General features: G+C 55.2%; 3 protein-coding genes across 4 annotated transcripts in view; all 3 read left to right on the plus strand.

Annotated features, from left to right (window-relative positions):
• Window positions 1-16,579, plus strand: part of HOXB3 (homeobox B3) — a 53,807-nt gene that overhangs the window by 242 nt on the left and 36,986 nt on the right. Inside the window, exon 1 of one of the 2 annotated variants that reach the window (XM_074320787.2) lies at window positions 13,947-14,056. The exons of the other annotated variant lie outside the window; for it this stretch is intronic. The gene's annotated coding sequence lies outside the window, so the exon portion shown is untranslated. Of the gene's footprint in view, window positions 1-13,946; window positions 14,057-16,579 lie in introns of those variants that run through there. 2 annotated transcript variants of the gene reach the window in all.
• Window positions 1,660-8,524, plus strand: HOXB6 (homeobox B6). Its single transcript, XM_019740672.3, has 2 exons — window positions 1,660-6,599; window positions 7,625-8,524. Exons 1-2 carry the CDS (start codon window positions 6,185-6,187, stop codon window positions 7,882-7,884), a joined length of 675 nt encoding a protein of 224 aa, XP_019596231.1. The 5' UTR covers window positions 1,660-6,184; the 3' UTR covers window positions 7,885-8,524.
• Window positions 8,665-12,969, plus strand: HOXB5 (homeobox B5). Its single transcript, XM_019740671.3, has 2 exons — window positions 8,665-11,089; window positions 11,747-12,969. Exons 1-2 carry the CDS (start codon window positions 10,528-10,530, stop codon window positions 11,992-11,994), a joined length of 810 nt encoding a protein of 269 aa, XP_019596230.1. The 5' UTR covers window positions 8,665-10,527; the 3' UTR covers window positions 11,995-12,969.

Here is a 16,579-nt window from a genome sequence, read left to right on the forward strand (position 1 = left end):
TCTGGGTGCTGCAGGGAGAGGCTTCCCAGGAAATTCGGTGGCTGAGAGAAGGGTGGCTGCTTCCTGGAGGGGGAGCCCAGGCAAGAAAAATGGGAGGAGGAACCGAAAGGGGCCACGGAGGCGAGCTCTAAGTCGCCTTTTTAAGCTGGGAGGAGAGGCTCAAGCGAGGGTTTTGCGAAAGAGGATGGGGGTGTCGAGGCTTCAGGGCGCTGGCAGAAGCCGGTTGCTATGGCCTCTGTGGGTTTGCGCCCCTTCCCCCTCCCACCACCCCTCCCTCGTTCCGGCCTCCCCCGGTTGCCCTCGCGCGGTTCTCTTGCCCGGTTTGGGTATCGGCAGTTTCCCGGCAGCATTGGCACGAGGGGCGGTGGCGCTGAGGGACGTCCTGGTCTCTGGAGGGCCTGGAATCTCCGCAGAGGCCGGCGAGGGCGAGGAGGCGGCTAGAGAGACACAGAAAGGACAATATACAGAGAAATGCTCATTATCTCCCTTCGGAGGAGACATTTCTGAAATTAAAGGGCTGTAAGTGGAGACACCCAAATCGAGAGACACCTCCCCCTCCCCAGGAAGCCCGCCTGAGAATGCCCAGGTCTCTCGCCACTCCTGAGGAGGGAGCCTTGCTCTGCAGTGAGACAATTTTGTGTGTGTGTGTGTGTGTGTGTGTGTGTGTTTAACGCGGTAGGTTACAGCGTGTTGGTTTTGGAGCCTTGCTCTGCATTGAGACAATTTTGTGCGTTTTTTTTTAACGCGGTAGGTTACAGCGTGTTGGTTTTGTGCAATGTTGATTCTATTACTTGTGTTTTATTGATATGGGGTGTGTGGATTTCGGTGGAAGAGAAAATTGCCATGTGTGTGTTTGATGTGGAAACGTTTCAAACTTTCCTGGATCCAAACCTGGTAATTGTGAAGAAGCTGTTTAGCGTGTTGTTGTTTTAGGCTTGTAAACACAAACAAAAAAAGAAAAGAAAATAAGAAAATTAAATTAGGGGACCTAATGGTGTCGGGACTGGAAAGCTTCCTTGCCGCTGAGCTCAGGCAACTTGTTCTGTTCCTCCGGCGCCTGATTTCATTACCCAGCCAGGCCTCCTGGAGGGGGCGCGGGGGTGGGGGGAAGAACCTTCGGGCCAGAGACTGAGATTCCTAAAGTAGCTGACTGAGTGCAAGAAGGCACAAGCCGCTAGGTGAGGACTTGAAAATAGAGTGAGAGGGCTTCTGCGGAAGCTGTAAGCCAAGAGATAAGAGACTTTGGGCGCGGAGGGCAGGGGAGACTGATTTAGTTTTGTTTGCATGAATAGGTGATTGCTTTTCTTTTTTTAAAAAGACCAGACGCAGAGCGTTCAGCCTCGGGCCTCTGGTTGCCCAGGGATTGCGGGGTCTGGGGATGTGGAGGGCAATATTGGTCCTCACAGTCCTGAGCTGGGAAGAGAGGGACACAGCCACTTGTAGCGCGGGAGGGGGCCTCTGGAGGCCCAGGTAGATGCCCTCCCAGCCAGCCTGGACTGGATGCCTGGAGGGACCCCTCGCTGCGTAGCCAGAGAAGTTCTCAGTCAGCACCCATGGCACTCGGAGCCTATTCTCAAAGGAAAAAATTCCCCAAACCCACCCAGACTAAAGGTCTTTTTCTCCTGTAGTCTCGACGGGGTATAAATCATCCCTCAGACAGTTTGCTCTGACCCAAATTATGCGGTTTGCTGCCATCTACCGTCCGTTTGGAGACATGCGGCTTCGGCAAGTCCCGCGACGCTGCCTGAACCACGCCGGACGCCTGGAGCCTGGCGGCTCAGGTTCCGTGGGATTTGGGGGAATTCGGGCCCAGATTGTCGCTTTCCGCTGGATCTTGGTTCCCGCCCGCCGGCGTGTGGATTAGAGAACAAGAGTCCCCTAACTGCTCGCCCGCCCCATCCCGGTTCCAAACCTGGCGGCTGGCTGGGGAAGCAGTTTTTCTAGGACATATTTAAAGAGGACTAATACTGCATCCCGCGGGCAGGGGGCCCTGAAAAGAAGGGTTGGGGAATCACTGTCGTGAGCCCCCACCCTCCCACTGCAGGTGGGAGAGGGGATTATCCGGGCCGCTCCGAGATCCGAGGCCAAGGCTGTTCAAGGTTTATTTGGTTTTCTTTTCGGCCAAGGGAGGGTCCAGCTGAGGAGGCGCCGGCCCGGCAGTTCCACTCGGTTGTCAAAAGACAACCGGGTCTGTGTTCTCCCGGTTGGCTTGTGGGTCTTGGCCAGTCCCTTGGCCGGTGAGTCCGTGATGAAGGAATTGAGCCGAGTTTTCTGGAAACTGATGGTGTCTGCAAGTGAGTGTGGGCCCCTCCCTCACTCTCGATCGTTTCAAGCGAAATCGACACAAATATGCTTTGGGGGAAAATTGGGAGGAGTAGAGCTCAATCATTAAGGAACCGAACCATCGTAATTTCCGTTCCTGCCGGACCCTTCACACCCGCTTTCCCAGAAGGGGTGGCGAGGGCGGGGGTCCTTGCCTCTGCTGCCGCGTTTGAATATTGGCCCCTGTCTCACGGGTTACTGATTAGCCCGGGCTTTCAAGCCGCAGGAGGAAGCTCTGGCCATTCCTTTCAAGGTGCTGTGGCCCTGGTTCCTGGGCGGGGGCTCCAGGAAATTGCCTGTAGTGCCAGGCAGGCCGAGGTGTTACCAGGGTCTGGCCTGGGAGCTGGAGGAGCTGCCGAGGTCCAGGGGCCCAGCGGTGCTGGGGGCAAACACGGCGGCTGTCGTCCCCGCGCCGTTAGCGCGGGGTGAGTCTGGGCCGCAGGGAAAGAAGCCCTTTCAGCTTTTCCGCAGGGAGAATGACTTCCTGGCGGCTAGAAGGCCCGGCCCAATGAGGGAGGCCCCGAGGGAGCACGCCCCGAAAGTCTTGGGCCCCTCGGGGATTTTTTTTCTTGTGGGCAATCCAAAGGACAGATATAGAAGGGAAGGCGTCTGGTACAGTGTTGAAACACTTCAGGGCTCTTAGGGTGCCGGCAGACCTGAGGGGGTGGGAACAGGGAGAGCGAGCTGAGCACTGCCGCCCTCCCCACCGGTAGATCTGGGACGTTGCCGCTCATTTGCATAATGGAAATTATGTCTTTGTACCGCTCTGGACCGGCCCATTTTAAGGGCCTGTCCCATCTAAACAGCTCCCAAAGGTTGGAAGAGGCCACACTGCTCCCTCTGGGAACATTTATGTTCCTCAAATCCAGAGAATCACAGATTTGGGTTGTGATGTTTTAATTCACGCCATCGTAGTCAGAGTTGGGAAAGTGGTGGGGGAAGGTGCCCACAACCCAAAGAGCTGGAGGTGGTGGGAGCTTTGTAGCTGAGAGGCGAAGGGAAGCCTGGACAATGTCTCAATCTCCCCTCCCCTCCACATACATACAGGCAAATACCCCTCCCTGAGGTTGCTGGTACAGGAGAATTTTACTCCTGAGCTGAACACAACCAAGACATTTCCCTGGGAGCTGGAATGTGTGCATCCACAGGAGTGTAGATTTGCAGCACAGAAAACTACAATTAAAAATCCTGCCTGTGGGGTTTCTGTACCATCCTTCTGTTGTGTACTCAAGACTTGGTACACATTTATATCCACCTCCCCATACACACGCTATCTCATGGAGGCAGGGAGAGACACCCCACACTGGCAGATGGGCTGTGTTGCTGTGTATTTACATATACCCCCTTGGAGACAGACAGACGTGGGCGGCAGTGGACCGAACCACAGACAGATTCTAGAGATCTGGCTCCAGAAACCAGGCGGTCTCTGGCCCAGCTCTGCCCGCCTGCTCTTTCTCCCAAACAAACGGATCAGAGGAATAAACGCTCATAAATACCTCTGAGCTTAGATAAGAGCGATGAGGCGCTATTTCCTTTCATGCCGGACTCCAGGCGCCCAGGCCCTGCCTTTGCGGCTCCATCTCAGGACAGGCAACCTGCAGAGGTGAGGTTAATTTGGGGCTATGACTCTAAGGATAAGGCAATTATTTTCCTGCTTCTATATCACAAGGGGCTTCTATATTCAAGGGGAACCTTACTTTGTCCAGGCTCCACACGCAAGCCCAAACCTTCTAGTCCTAAGATGAGGACATTGTGGTCAGGAAGGAGGCAGAGAGGGCTGAGGCCCAAGGTCCAGCCTCAGTGGCAGAGAAGGGGGAGGTGTATCTAGGCACTCTCCCATCTTGCTCCCCCTGCCCAAATGTTCCCCATTCCTCTTCAGGAGTGGGCCCAATCACAGCTAGATTGGAGCATTTATGATTCTCCCTCATTAGGAGGCTTGCGTTTATTTTCTTAAATCTTAATAAAACGGCCATAGAATCAGGCTGGGAAGGGATCACCACTTGGTCATGAAAGTGGAGCCTAGAAGTTGTCCTGAATTCAGGAAGCCTTATAGGCCACTTTACAACCATTCGCATTCTTGCCCTTAGTCACCAACCTCAGCCCTCTACTATTTTCCCTAGTGTCTTGTGTCATCTTCAATGGCTAGAGCTGGCCCACCAAACGGAACCCAAAAGGCAAGGTAGAGAGGAAGCTCAGCTTGGTCCCTTCATCAGATTTTATCCTACAACCTGGCCCATTCCTGGCTCCAGGTCCAAAGGTACTGCCTGGCAACCACATGCATATTAGAATGTTGAAAAACACATTGTGGCTCAGGCCTCCAGCCTGGCTTCAATGTTGATTTTCCTTAGATGAGAGAGCCAGAGACATATACTCTCTCACACACCCAAACTTGAACCACGCACAGCAAAGCTGGTGATACAAACATGAGATGTGGGAAGGATTGTACAAATGCTGAGACAGAAGGGCGGTGAGCATCTGGAGAGGGGATGCAGGCTGATAGTTAGTTGTAAGCTGCCTGCTAAGTCCCCAGGAGGACCCTAACACCCTTCCCTCTTTATAAAACCAAACCATAATCAAGTCTTGGGAAATAATTGATTTAAAAAAGAACTTCCAGCTTCTGAAGAGACTTGGAAAAGGTGCAAGGGCGCCTCTCTTCCCAGTGGTCTCTGATCGCCTCAAATATCAGGAGGGTTTGAGGACCCTAAATTGAAGGACCACTTTCTTCCCTATATCCACTTTCTGAGACAACCTTGATTCCTAAGACTCTGTAGCTCAGGATATTCTTATATCTTTTGGGTAAGACGTGGGGGTGGAGTGAGGATTGCTGGCAGGATAGGGATCAGAAAATCTAGGCTGGGGGTCACCCCTCACACCTCCTCTCCGTATCCCTAAGTGAGGAGAGGGCTAATCCCTTTCTCCAGTGCTCCTCCCCGTGCCAAGAGCAAGTGGTGCATACTAGAACCAGGCGAGATGTCTTGGGCAGCAGCAACCATAGACTTCCAAAAAGCTCCTAGCCTAGCCGCAGAGCCAGAGGGAGAAGACCCTCCTCCTGTTTCCCTGCCCTCGGGTCTTCTGGGCAGCAGGCTCTGGCCTGCCCCTCAGACCATAAGAGTTGTGGAGAAGCAGGAATAATAACCCTGGGCTTGGAGGAGACAGAAAAAATCTGAGAAACAGGAAAAAAAAACGGTTTTCAAAACCTGGGAAGGAGATGGTTTCTTCTTCGACTCTCTTTCTGAAGACAATGCTAATTAGCAGAGAACTCTTCTCCCCTGCGACCAACACAAAACCCTAGAAACCGTCTCTTTTAGTTCCTTTCTAGCCAGATTGAAATTTGAGATTCAGGGATGGTTACCCACCCTTCCTTTGAGGGAATGGGACTCAAGCAACGCAGGGGTTAACTTTTCTGAAAACACAATTAACTTTTCCCTATTCTGCGTGGGGAGGGGAGGTTATATTTATTTAATCACTGGGGAGTGGGGTGGTCTCAACCCAAAGCTCCCTCCTCCCTCAAAGGCACAGACGCTTCTTTCGCAGATCCTACGTAGGTGGAACAGGACGCGTCGGGTTGTGGGGAGAGAGAGAGAAAGGAGAAGGAGGAAAAAAAGGTTGATAGGTTTGTGCGCGGGTCCCTCGTGCCGGCTGCGCTCCTCCTGGGTGCTATTTGACAATTCCTGCCTCTGCCATTGGTCAGTGTTGGATCAGATGGTTGTATTTCCTTCTGGCCCTCACTGGCACCTCGCCATCCCCCCTCAGCTAAAACCCAATCTCAGATATACTACTAATAGGCGCGGCGCTCGGACTATAAAACACAACAAATCATAAACCCGGCGGAGCAGCAGCGGCCGTGCGCGCCTCCCTCCCAATGAGTTCCTATTTCGTGAACTCCACCTTCCCCGTCACTCTGGCCAGCGGGCAGGAGTCTTTCCTGGGCCAGCTACCGCTCTACTCGTCGGGCTATGCGGACCCGCTGAGGCACTACCCTGCGCCCTATGGGCCCGGGCCCGGCCAGGACAAGGGCTTTGCCGCCTCCTCCTATTACCCGCCGGCGGGCGGCGGCTATGGCCGAGCGGCGCCTTGCGACTATGGCCCGGCGCCGGCCTTCTACCGCGAGAAGGAGTCGGCCTGCGCTCTCTCGGGCGCCGACGAGCCGCCCCCCTTCCACCCGGAGCCGCGGAAGTCCGACTGTGCACAGGATAAGAGCGTGTTCGGCGAGCCTGAGGAGCAGAAGTGTTCCACGCCCGTCTACCCCTGGATGCAGCGGATGAATTCGTGCAACAGTGAGTGAGACTCCGCCGTCGCTGCGACCCCTGCGGGCCCCCACCTCGGGAGACAGAAGTAGCAACCCCCCATTCTCCAACTGGATGCGGGGTGGGCATCTCAGTTAGGAATGAAGGGAAGATGGGGCGCTTGCACTGGGGCTTCTGCTCTGTCCTCTCACCCTCAGTTGTTACAAAGTTTGCAAAGTCCCAGCCGCACTCGGAGGCAGGGTAGCGAGTGGGCTCTCGGGGGTGGCAGGCCAGAGCAGGGATTGCGAGTCAGGGCAGGGGGCAAGGGCCGCAGTCATGCGCTTGGCTTTCCCTTGCGCCCCCAGACCTGGTAGGGTCCCCCATCCAAAGATTGTTCCATTAAAAACCGAGTGCGTCACGGGAAGGGGGGCGGCGTGACGCTGTCGAGGGAGAGTGGACTTGTCCCGAACTGTGTTTCCCTGGGGGTGGGGGGTTGGGGAAAGATGAGGAACGAGGAAAGGGGCGGTAGTCAGAAGACGGAGGGAGAATAAGGGTAAGAAAGAGCGGGGTAGCGGGCGGAGGGGGAAAGTGGCAGAAGCAGGCGCCTGGGTCTCAGGTTGGATTATTTGTCGGCCTTAAGTCCCAAATTGATGTCCATTAGCGGGACACGAAAGTGAGGAGCCGTTAATGCCGACTATGGATCGATCCACGTCATTACGGATTAAGGGCTGGAATCTATCACACGGTGGTGGGGAAGCTAGAAGGATGGGGAAAAAAAGATCCGGCCAGGAAGAGACACACCTGGCCAGTATACTTTCCCAGCCCCTCCCCCTAGACTCAGGTGGGATTTTAAACTGCTCCTCCCATCCCCCACCATGAGTCTAGACCGGAATCGCAGGCCTAGGAGACCCGGAGGGAATCTGGAGGGGGCGCTGGAGGGTGAGGGGGGTGGGCAGGGAACGTGAGATTGGAGGGCATCCCGGGACAGGCTGGAGTCCTTGTTTGAGAGGCGAGTGGGGGAGGGGGACTCTAGCCCTAGTGACCTCAGGCCTCAGCATCTCTTCTCTGCGTAACAGGTTCCTCCTTTGGGCCCAGCGGTCGGCGCGGCCGCCAGACTTACACGCGCTATCAGACCTTGGAGCTAGAGAAGGAGTTTCACTACAATCGCTACCTGACCCGGCGGCGGCGCATCGAGATCGCGCACGCCCTGTGCCTGACCGAGCGCCAGATCAAGATCTGGTTCCAGAACCGGCGCATGAAGTGGAAAAAGGAGAGCAAATTGCTCAGCGCCTCTCAGCTCAGTGCGGAGGAGGAGGAAGAAAAACCAGCGGAGTGAAGGCGCTGGAAAGGGAGGGGGGACGCGAAAGGAGAGGCCTGTGGGCAGCCCGTGGGCATCGGAGAGCCCCGAGAAGGCTCTGCAGGCGGGGGAGCCCAGGGACCTGCTCTCCAGCACAGACAGGTGGGGCCCAGCGCTCTCCTGGACGCCCCCACCTGCAGAGCTCTCGCTGTGAGCTGGGAGGCTGTGCCTCCTGAGCCCACCCGGCACCCCGTGCGCCCCCTGTATCTGCGTGGAACCCGCCTCAGCCCCATCAGCCCCCCTCCAACCCGTGAGAACTGAGGACCGGACTCACTTGATGTTTCCTGGAAGCAGAGCAAAAAACACTCTTGTCCGTGTCGCGTCTCATTTCGTCCATGTCCCCCGTGCACGGTTTCAATGGTAGCTTCGCAGTCCCCTCAGCGGGGGCCTCGAAGACTCCCTAACCCCAGACCTCTCTCCTACCCCCTACCCCCCAAAGCCACTGGAAGGAGCACATACTACCTAGAAGTAAGAAGAGGAGCCTCAGAAGAAAACAAAGTTCTATTTTATTAATTTTCTATGTGTTGTGTTTGTAGTCTTGTCTTAGCTCGGGACGTGAAATACTTCGGTAATAATATTAATATTATTATTAATGATGATAATAAAGAAGTAAAAACTCGCCGCTCAGTCACCTCTGCTCCTCCCCTGCCACTTCCCCACCCCTACAGCCACCCTGTGGTGCCTTGCCGGAAACTCCGCAGCAAAGGCAGGAGTCTGGTAGGCCCCAGCGGGCCCGACAGGACTCGGAAGTTACAGTTGAGATAAAGGCTGGAGCCGTTCTGCCCAAGCTCCAGCGCTGCGCCTCGCGGGTTCTGAGGCTCAGAATGGCCTCTCCAAGGGCAGTCTTGGGGGACTGAGAAAGGTCGTTTCCCTCCTGTTCTCTAGCTTTTCCTCGTTTGTCCCTGGCACGAGGGACAGCACAGAGGCCTCCCAGCCAGGATCCCCTGCAGAGACTTAGCCAGGCGGATGTATAGCTTGAGCAGCGCTTTTCTGTCCTCCCGCTCACCCGGGTCGTGGCCTGTGGCCTGCCCACATGGCCTGGTCTACCGCCGGCCTTGGCCCTCGGCTCCTGGCCTGTGGCTCTGAGACCAAATCAGGGTCGCGGGGTATCTCCACCCACAGCTGAAAGCTTCCTGCTTCGAGTAGGAGCTCAGCGAGGAGTAAGAGAATGCGAAGCCATAGGCAGGCGTTGGCTGAAGGGCACGACTTTCCCCTGCTCATTGGAGACCTGAGGGTAGGAAGCCAGGTGATCGGGCAGTTCGGTCTCATCTCCTCAAACAAAAACGACCATTCTCTCCCACCCACACCCAGGCGGCAAGCTGCGGACACTGTTTTCCTTTCTTCCTCCTCCCTCTCTCCCTTTTTTATTTTTAAAGAAAATAGCCGCCCGGCAGAAGGGGCCCAGCTGCGGCGATCTTTGGCTGCGCAATGCACTCAGCAAGGCGCCGCCGGTCCTCGGAACCCCTTCCTGGGGAAGGCATTGGGCGCTGGGCACATTCTGACACTACCCGGACGCCCGCGAGGGTCGTCGAGCGGGGCCTCCCGACGCAACAGCCGGTATCTGGTGAGGAGGAGAAAGGATCCTGCCTTGATCCCAAACTCTGAAAACCACATTGCCACGCAAATCCCGGACACCGACGCGGTCGCCGTTACCGTTTTCCCCACAGCTAGGCCTCTTAACCCCAGGCGTGCTCGTTCTCTGGGATCCCCATCCTGCTCTGCCATTCCCCAGGCGGGGTTAAGAATGAGGAGGAGGTCTGGAAGAGGATTCCAAACTTCTAAGGGACATAGGAGAAGCGAAAGTTTCTCCTTTGAACCCTTGGCCCAGCCTTGCCGGCTCTGCCTGGGCGCTGTGAGTGGGCCACGGCAGCCCCGTTAGGAAGACCAGCCGGAGCTCGCGTGAGAAGGGGGAGGACCCCGTGGCAATAATTGTTTATCACACACCTCTTTCAACCCTCTCCCCCATTTCCACCCCCAACTCAGAGACTTGCAAAACCCGAGTAAGGGAAAAGCAACTCAATGTTTGATCATCTCATCCAGAGTTAAAATAATAATGACAGGGAGAAGAACATAAATAGAAGTTATCCCACTCTCAAGAAAGCGGATAAAGGCTCAACCGGTCCCTCTTCTAAAAGACTCAAGCCTGCGTGTGAGCCTGGGCCGGGTTTCTTTCTCGCCTGGCGGTTGCGGGGAGCCAGCAGGGAGGCAGTCGTCGCCGCCATGGCAGTCTGGGGCCCGCGCTCCCGCCGATCACCGGGAGGTGGCGCGCTCTGCTCAGAGGCCACCGCCAACCTTCTCCCTGTTTCTCCCCCTTCTTTTTTCCCCCTCTCTCGGAGGCTCGCATTGAATCGGCCCTAACGATTCTCGGATCGTCATTATTTGTAACCATAGAGCATGAATTACCTCTTGAGGTCATCAGCGAGAATTTACGACTGGTCAACAAAAGCACGTGATTCCCTAACGCCCCCCCATCCCCCTTCCAGGCCCCCCCCCCATATTTGGCCGCATACATAGCAAAACGAAGTACAGTGCATCGCTATAATTCATTAATACATCATAAATCGTGAAGCACAGGGTTATAACGACCACGATCCACAAATCAAGCCCTCCAAAATCACCCAAATGAGCTCGTACTTTGTAAACTCCTTCTCGGGGCGTTATCCAAATGGCCCGGACTATCAGTTGCTAAATTATGGCAGTGGCAGCTCTCTGAGCGGCTCTTACAGGGATCCCGCTGCCATGCACACCGGCTCTTACGGCTACAATTACAATGGGATGGACCTCAGCGTCAACCGCTCCTCGGCCTCTTCCAGCCACTTTGGGGCGGTGGGCGAGAGCTCGCGCGCCTTCCCCGCGCCCGCCCAGGAGCCCCGCTTCAGGCCAGCGGCGTCGAGCTGCTCCCTGTCCTCGCCCGAGTCCCTGCCTTGCACCAACGGCGACAGCCACGGCGCCAAGCCCTCTGCCTCGTCCCCCTCCGACCAGGCGACCCCGGCCAGCTCCAGCGCCAATTTCACCGAAATAGACGAGGCCAGCGCGTCCTCGGAGCCTGAGGAAGCGGCGAGCCAGCTAAGCAGCCCGAGCCTAGCTCGGGCACAGCCAGAACCCATGGCCACCTCCACAGCCGCACCCGAGGGGCAGACTCCGCAGATATTCCCCTGGATGAGGAAGCTTCACATCAGCCATGGTAATTCTCGCTCTTTTTTTGTCTTCTCTGCGTTTGGGGGGGGGGGGGAGGCAGGGCAAGGAGAGCTTGGCTTTTCCTCGAATATAGATTTATTTTTTTTCCAGAGAGGGAGAAGTCTCTAAGAGGGTCCTCATGGCTCGGGGGACAGAGCCAAAGAAGGTCTTTAGCTGGGGGAGGAATATTTTTAATAATTTGTTCCCAGACTCGGCTTAGATTTTATTCGCCCAGCTTGTATTAGCTTTCAAATGAAGGATCCGGTTTATATAAGATGGGGAAGGGTCCTGTTTACCCCCGAAAATTTGAGACTGCCGCCAGCAAAGAAGGGGCAAGCAGTCAAACGAGCTTTCCAGGGCAAGAGTGCAGGCACTCTCCTCCCTCCCGGGGCCAGCGGCCGCCTGAGCCCAGCCAAGGGTGAGGCACAGGGAGGGAGACAGAGACAAAGCCGAGTGCTTTCGCTGCTGGCAGAAGTGGGGTCTGCAGGAGAAGGGGGTGCAGAAAGGGAGCTTGGATGCGGGGCATCTGGAGTGGGGAAGATTGGAGCTGCAGTGAGCTGGGGGCCGGGGACGCCTGGGTCCTGCTCCACGCCCCCTCCCACCCAGTGCCCCCTCCTTTAACCGGAATAACGTTGCCTCGCGGGCTCTACTCTGTCTGCTCCAGATATGACCGGGCCAGACGGGAAAAGGGCCCGGACCGCCTACACCCGCTACCAGACCCTGGAGCTGGAGAAGGAATTTCACTTCAACCGCTACCTGACGCGGCGGCGGCGCATCGAGATCGCCCACGCGCTCTGCCTCTCCGAGCGCCAGATCAAGATCTGGTTCCAGAACCGGCGCATGAAGTGGAAGAAAGACAACAAACTGAAAAGTATGAGCCTGGCTACAGCCGGCAGCGCCTTCCAGCCCTGAGCCCTCCGGGAGGAGTCCTGGGCGGCCCAAGAGCCCATGCCGCCCCCAGCCCCGGCCCCTCTGAGCCTCCCCGCGCTGCCGCCGCCCGCTGAGGACCGGTTCCCACGAGCCTGCCTTGCTCTGGCCTTGTGTTACGATTTTTCGTTTGGTCTTAGGTCTTCCTGTGGCTCCCTCTCTCCTGGACTGGTTAATCTTGTTATTATTGTTAATAATGATGATAATTATTATTTTCCCTCCATGCTCCTCACTCCCCTCCACTCATCCCAAATCCACCAGTGTTTCTGAATGTTCGTGTCTGTGGTTGCACTCCTTCCCCCAGGAAGAAAAGAAACTCGCATGTTTAATGTGAACTTTCCCCTCCCCATCTTGTTCTAACTTATTTATAAAAGGATGATCGCTGTATTTTGAGTTTCAGCTTGAAACTTCTCTAAGGGGCAGCAGTTGAGGTGGGGTGGTGCCGCAGCACTGGGGCCCAGCTGAGCTGGCCTCGGAGATGGAGTCCATGACTGTCTCTTTCCACCCTCCTCTGCCTCCTCCCTCTCTATTCCCTGGGCCCAAGTCTCCCAGTGGCTTGGTTCTGGGGTGGGAAGCAGCCAGGGAGGACCAAGGGGGTGATGTTGAGAAGAGGGAAGGTAAATAGTGAGATTTGAGTTCCTGCCACCTGGGTAGGCCCCACAAGGCCTGATCTGGGAGTGTACGGAAACAAAAATAATCCTCAGTGTAAAATGTCTTGTGTATTTCTCTGTGAATCCATAGGTCTGGCGTAGAGGGCCCAAAGCTTGTAAATATGGGGGTAGTCTGGGTCAGACCCATCCCTTTCCCCCTAACCCATTTCGCTTCCAAGACCATTTGCAGTGAGCGAGTGGATGCTGTGCTACGTGTGAAATCTGTCTTTGCCCAGCCTGTCTCAGTGATTCGCTTTTGGTATTTGTTTGTAGCTTTCCTTGAAGTCAAATAAATGTTTCCCCTACTCCACCGCCCTTCCACTTGTCTTTTCTCTGGGAGCCTGCGTCTCCCGTCACAGGGCACACCCTAGACCATTCTTGATAGATCTAGAGAAGGGAAAGCTCACCAGCAGCCCCTCTCAGCCACCTAAGTCCCTGGCTTGGTCAGTGGTGCTTGGACCAGAGGACAGGCTTTCATGCCTGGAAGACTGAGAGGCCCAGAAACCCCTCATGGGGCTGGGGCAAGGGAAAGGCTGAGCTGGACTCCACCCTGGCCTTCCAACAGCCAGCCAGAAAAGTGTCAGGAAACCTCTTCAGGGAAAGTAATTTGGGCCTAAGTCCTGAGCAGGAAGCTCCTGGACAGATGAGAGTGGTACAGGCCTACCCAACCCCTCTGTCCCCTGCTTTGAATTCAGCTCTGCCACCCAATAAGGGAAAAAAAATCAACTAGATTTCAAAGATTTCCTCTCACCCTCAGTCTTCTCTGCACCTATCCAGGGCTCCCTTTCTCCAGCAGCCTGACTTTCCCTCTTGATTAGGAGTTGGGGTCCCTCCTGGAAGACCCCTGGTTCCCCTTACAGCCAGACTGGCCCAGGGCCAGGGCCCAGTCCTTCTCCATCCAAGTCAGCCTCCACCCTGAGCACAAGAGTCAAGTCTGGACACTTACCCGTTCAATCCCTTCCAGCTTGGCCCAACTTCTTACAGGACTTGGGGGGAGGGGAAGCTGGTGAGGAGAAAGCCGAGGGTCGTGGAGGCTCTACTGGGCCCTCCTTCCCCCCTCACCCCTTGACTTTGTCCCCCTTTGTCCATAGCAAACTATCCCAAAAGTCGCTATGACATTTAGATGTCAAATGGATAGGGGTTTTATCTTGAAGTTAGATCGTAAAAATCGCCGAGAAGTCAGACAGATACCCCTCACTGGCTCGAGAAAGTCACGTGAGGTCCATAAAGTTAGTTTTATGGTTTTGGGGAGTTGACACCGCGCGGTATATTTCACATTCTCCAGAATGTTAAGTGACACTTTAACTGCTCGCTGTGGTGGGGAAGGGGGCAGAGGTAGGTGAGGGCTCTCCCAGCCCAGAAGGCAGTGGCGGCAGCCGAGGCCCAGCACTCCCGCAGTAAGTTGCTTCCAGCTTTCACTTTTTCCCTTTGCAATTTCGGGGCGGAGAACTGGGGAAGGAAATCTTGCCTCTGGCAGGGCTGTAGGATAAGTGGGGGAAATTTAGTCTGCTTTTTGCACCAAGTTCTGACAAGTTGGGTGTCTGAAGTGGGGGCACCCAGTTCAATAAGGCCTCAGTGGTTGGGGTGCCTGTTTTTTATTTGCAATAGTGTCTGACTCGTTGTAGGGGAAAGGCTTGTGTGGGTTCCTTCAGTGCCCTTGGAAATTTAGAAGGTAAGAAGGAGGGGTGTGTACTGGTGAAAGAAGGGCCCCTTGTGGGGCCACTTCACTGCTGGATATCTTCAGACAGACATCTCCCCAACCCCAGGAAAGAAACTTTATGACATTCATTTGTCAGGGGTGTGTGTGGGCGCGCCGCTGGGCACTTTTATCTGGATACATCTGAGCTGAGAAAAAGCGCCGGGAAGGCTAATCCAGCTGCTGTGGGCTGCCTTGTACTGGGGCACTTTCTGGTTTTCAGATCTTTGAACCCCATGAAAGGGGGTACCTTCCATTCTCCCTGGCCTCATCAGGGCTATCCAGGATAGGGAGCGTGGTGCTTTTGCATTCCACTTTAGCCTGTTGGTCACAAGCTTGGCTCTAAGTAGGGTCCTGAGGTCAGAGTGGGGAGCGGATAGAGGGGGGCAATCCCCTCAAATCCAAAACCTAATTCCTCGCCAGCAATGGGTGGAAAGGGAGACCTTCTCCCCTTGCCTAGTGGAGTTAGGTGTTTAAGTAGATCCATGGCAATCCTCCCATAAATAAAACTCACTCAAGAAAATAGACCTTCAGCTGTCCGGAGGGAAAAAGGGACTCGAGCTGGGAGAGAAAATTGGAAAGGTGCTATCTTTCCTTTCCTCTCCTCTCCTTTCCTCTTCTCTCCCCACCATACCCTTAAAAGCCTCTATGTTTTGTGGTACCACACACCAGAGGGATTTCATGATTTGACCTTCAGGGTTCTATTATTTTCTAAGGATCAGTCAACCATCTTCTAAAAACCAGAGGCCCCTTCACCAAATTGACTCCCCGATTTTAAGACCTATAGGGTCAACCACCCTGTCACTCCTGCTTTCGCCAGCCCGCCAGCTCTTAATTCAGCTTACCAATTCCTGTGGATAGTGCCTGGAATTGGACATGCGGCATCTTAAGGGGTTTCTGATCTTTGGGATAGGGAGAGGGTCACTAGATTCCCTCCATTTCTCATTAAGGACAGTCCCACTCTCTTTCTCTCACCTCTCTCCTGCAGCTGCTCTCTGTTCCCTGAGTTCTTCAATCCCTGCCCTGGCCTGACTTACAGGAGACCCTTCACAGGCTTTGAGAGCAAACAGGACAGACAGCTTGGGGTCCTCATCCTGATTTGAAGGCATATCTCCCCAAGAATGATGGAGCATTTGTATCTCCTGGGAAGGAGGCTCTGCTCAGGTCCTCAAGGGTTCCCAGCACCATATAAAATACTAATAAATTTCCAGGCAAAGCTTCCACAGGCTTCCACTCTGGACAAGGCAAATGGGTTAAGTGAGGTGCAGAGGAAGCATGCAGCAGGAACAGAATCCCGCCCGCGGCCTCCTGGGAAGCCCTATCCTATTTATTGTATGTACCCCTGGCCTCCCTCTTTCAGAAACCCCAGACCACCAGGCCGACCTCTGAAGATTTTTTTGCCCCCTCTCATGTCAGTCCTGTGAACTCTGATAAAGAGTGTGTAGGGTGGGCGGCCCAGGGACATCTGCTGGGCATATCTTGACAGATTTTCCAGAATGGCTAAGAGCAGCCCCGGGGTGGGCAGGCGGGGGTGCCCATTTCACAGCGGAGGCCAAAACCCTTGGAGGGTCTCCTGTTCTAAGTGGATCTTGGAGAAGAGACCCTAGCGGGGCTTTCCTCTTCCCCACTTCAGGCTCTCTGGGCAACAGTCTCTTTTGAACCCCAACAAGGACGCGTTGGGGGAGGGGATGAGAGGTGAGAAGAGGTTTCTGGTGCAAAGGAACTCTCGTCTGTCCCAGACCCGCGCTCTCTCCTCCCGCTTTCCCCAAGATCTTCTCCGGCTCCTTTTTTGTCCTCTCCCATCCGCTTTCCCTCTTGAAATGGGTCCAGGCCTCAACCTTCTGAGCTGGAGGCTGGTACCATCTGGCCAGATCCTTGCGCCCAGCCGCCCAGCCTCCGCGCACCCTTGACCTGCGGCAGGGCGGAGGAGGTGGCAGAGGGCCTTAAGGCTGCAGTTTCCCTTTCCCCTCCGATGCCAGCTTGACCACCACTCAGTAGACCATCTGAATTTTTTGTTTTGCTTTATTTGGTTGTTTTGTTTTGTTTCTCCGCGGCCACAGGGTGGGAGGAAGTATGAAGAAGTGTAAACAGGAAAGCCAGCCGGGCTAGGAGTTCCCAGCGCCCATATTTCATCGGCTTCCTCTCCATAACTGCAGCGGGGACACTTAACCCTTCCCTGGCTGTGAGAACGTATTCAGTAGGGGCTGGTGGGGCAAAGTGTGGG

Source organism: Rhinolophus sinicus, chromosome 12 (assembly GCF_057876585.1).
Source record: "Rhinolophus sinicus isolate RSI-liver-muscle chromosome 12, RSI-T2T, whole genome shotgun sequence".
NCBI lineage: Eukaryota > Metazoa > Chordata > Mammalia > Chiroptera > Rhinolophidae > Rhinolophus > Rhinolophus sinicus.

Bases quoted from the DNA above. Each gene is read 5' to 3' on its own strand.
- HOXB6 (XM_019740672.3), top strand. From the start codon at position 6,185: ATGAGTTCCTATTTCGTGAACTCCACCTTCCCCGTCACTCTGGCCAGC. The intron at 6,600-7,624 runs GTGAGTGAGACT...TCTGCGTAACAG, and splicing joins GCGGATGAATTCGTGCAACA to GTTCCTCCTTTGGGCCCAGC.
- HOXB5 (XM_019740671.3), top strand. From the start codon at position 10,528: ATGAGCTCGTACTTTGTAAACTCCTTCTCGGGGCGTTATCCAAATGGC. The intron at 11,090-11,746 runs GTAATTCTCGCT...TGTCTGCTCCAG, and splicing joins GAAGCTTCACATCAGCCATG to ATATGACCGGGCCAGACGGG.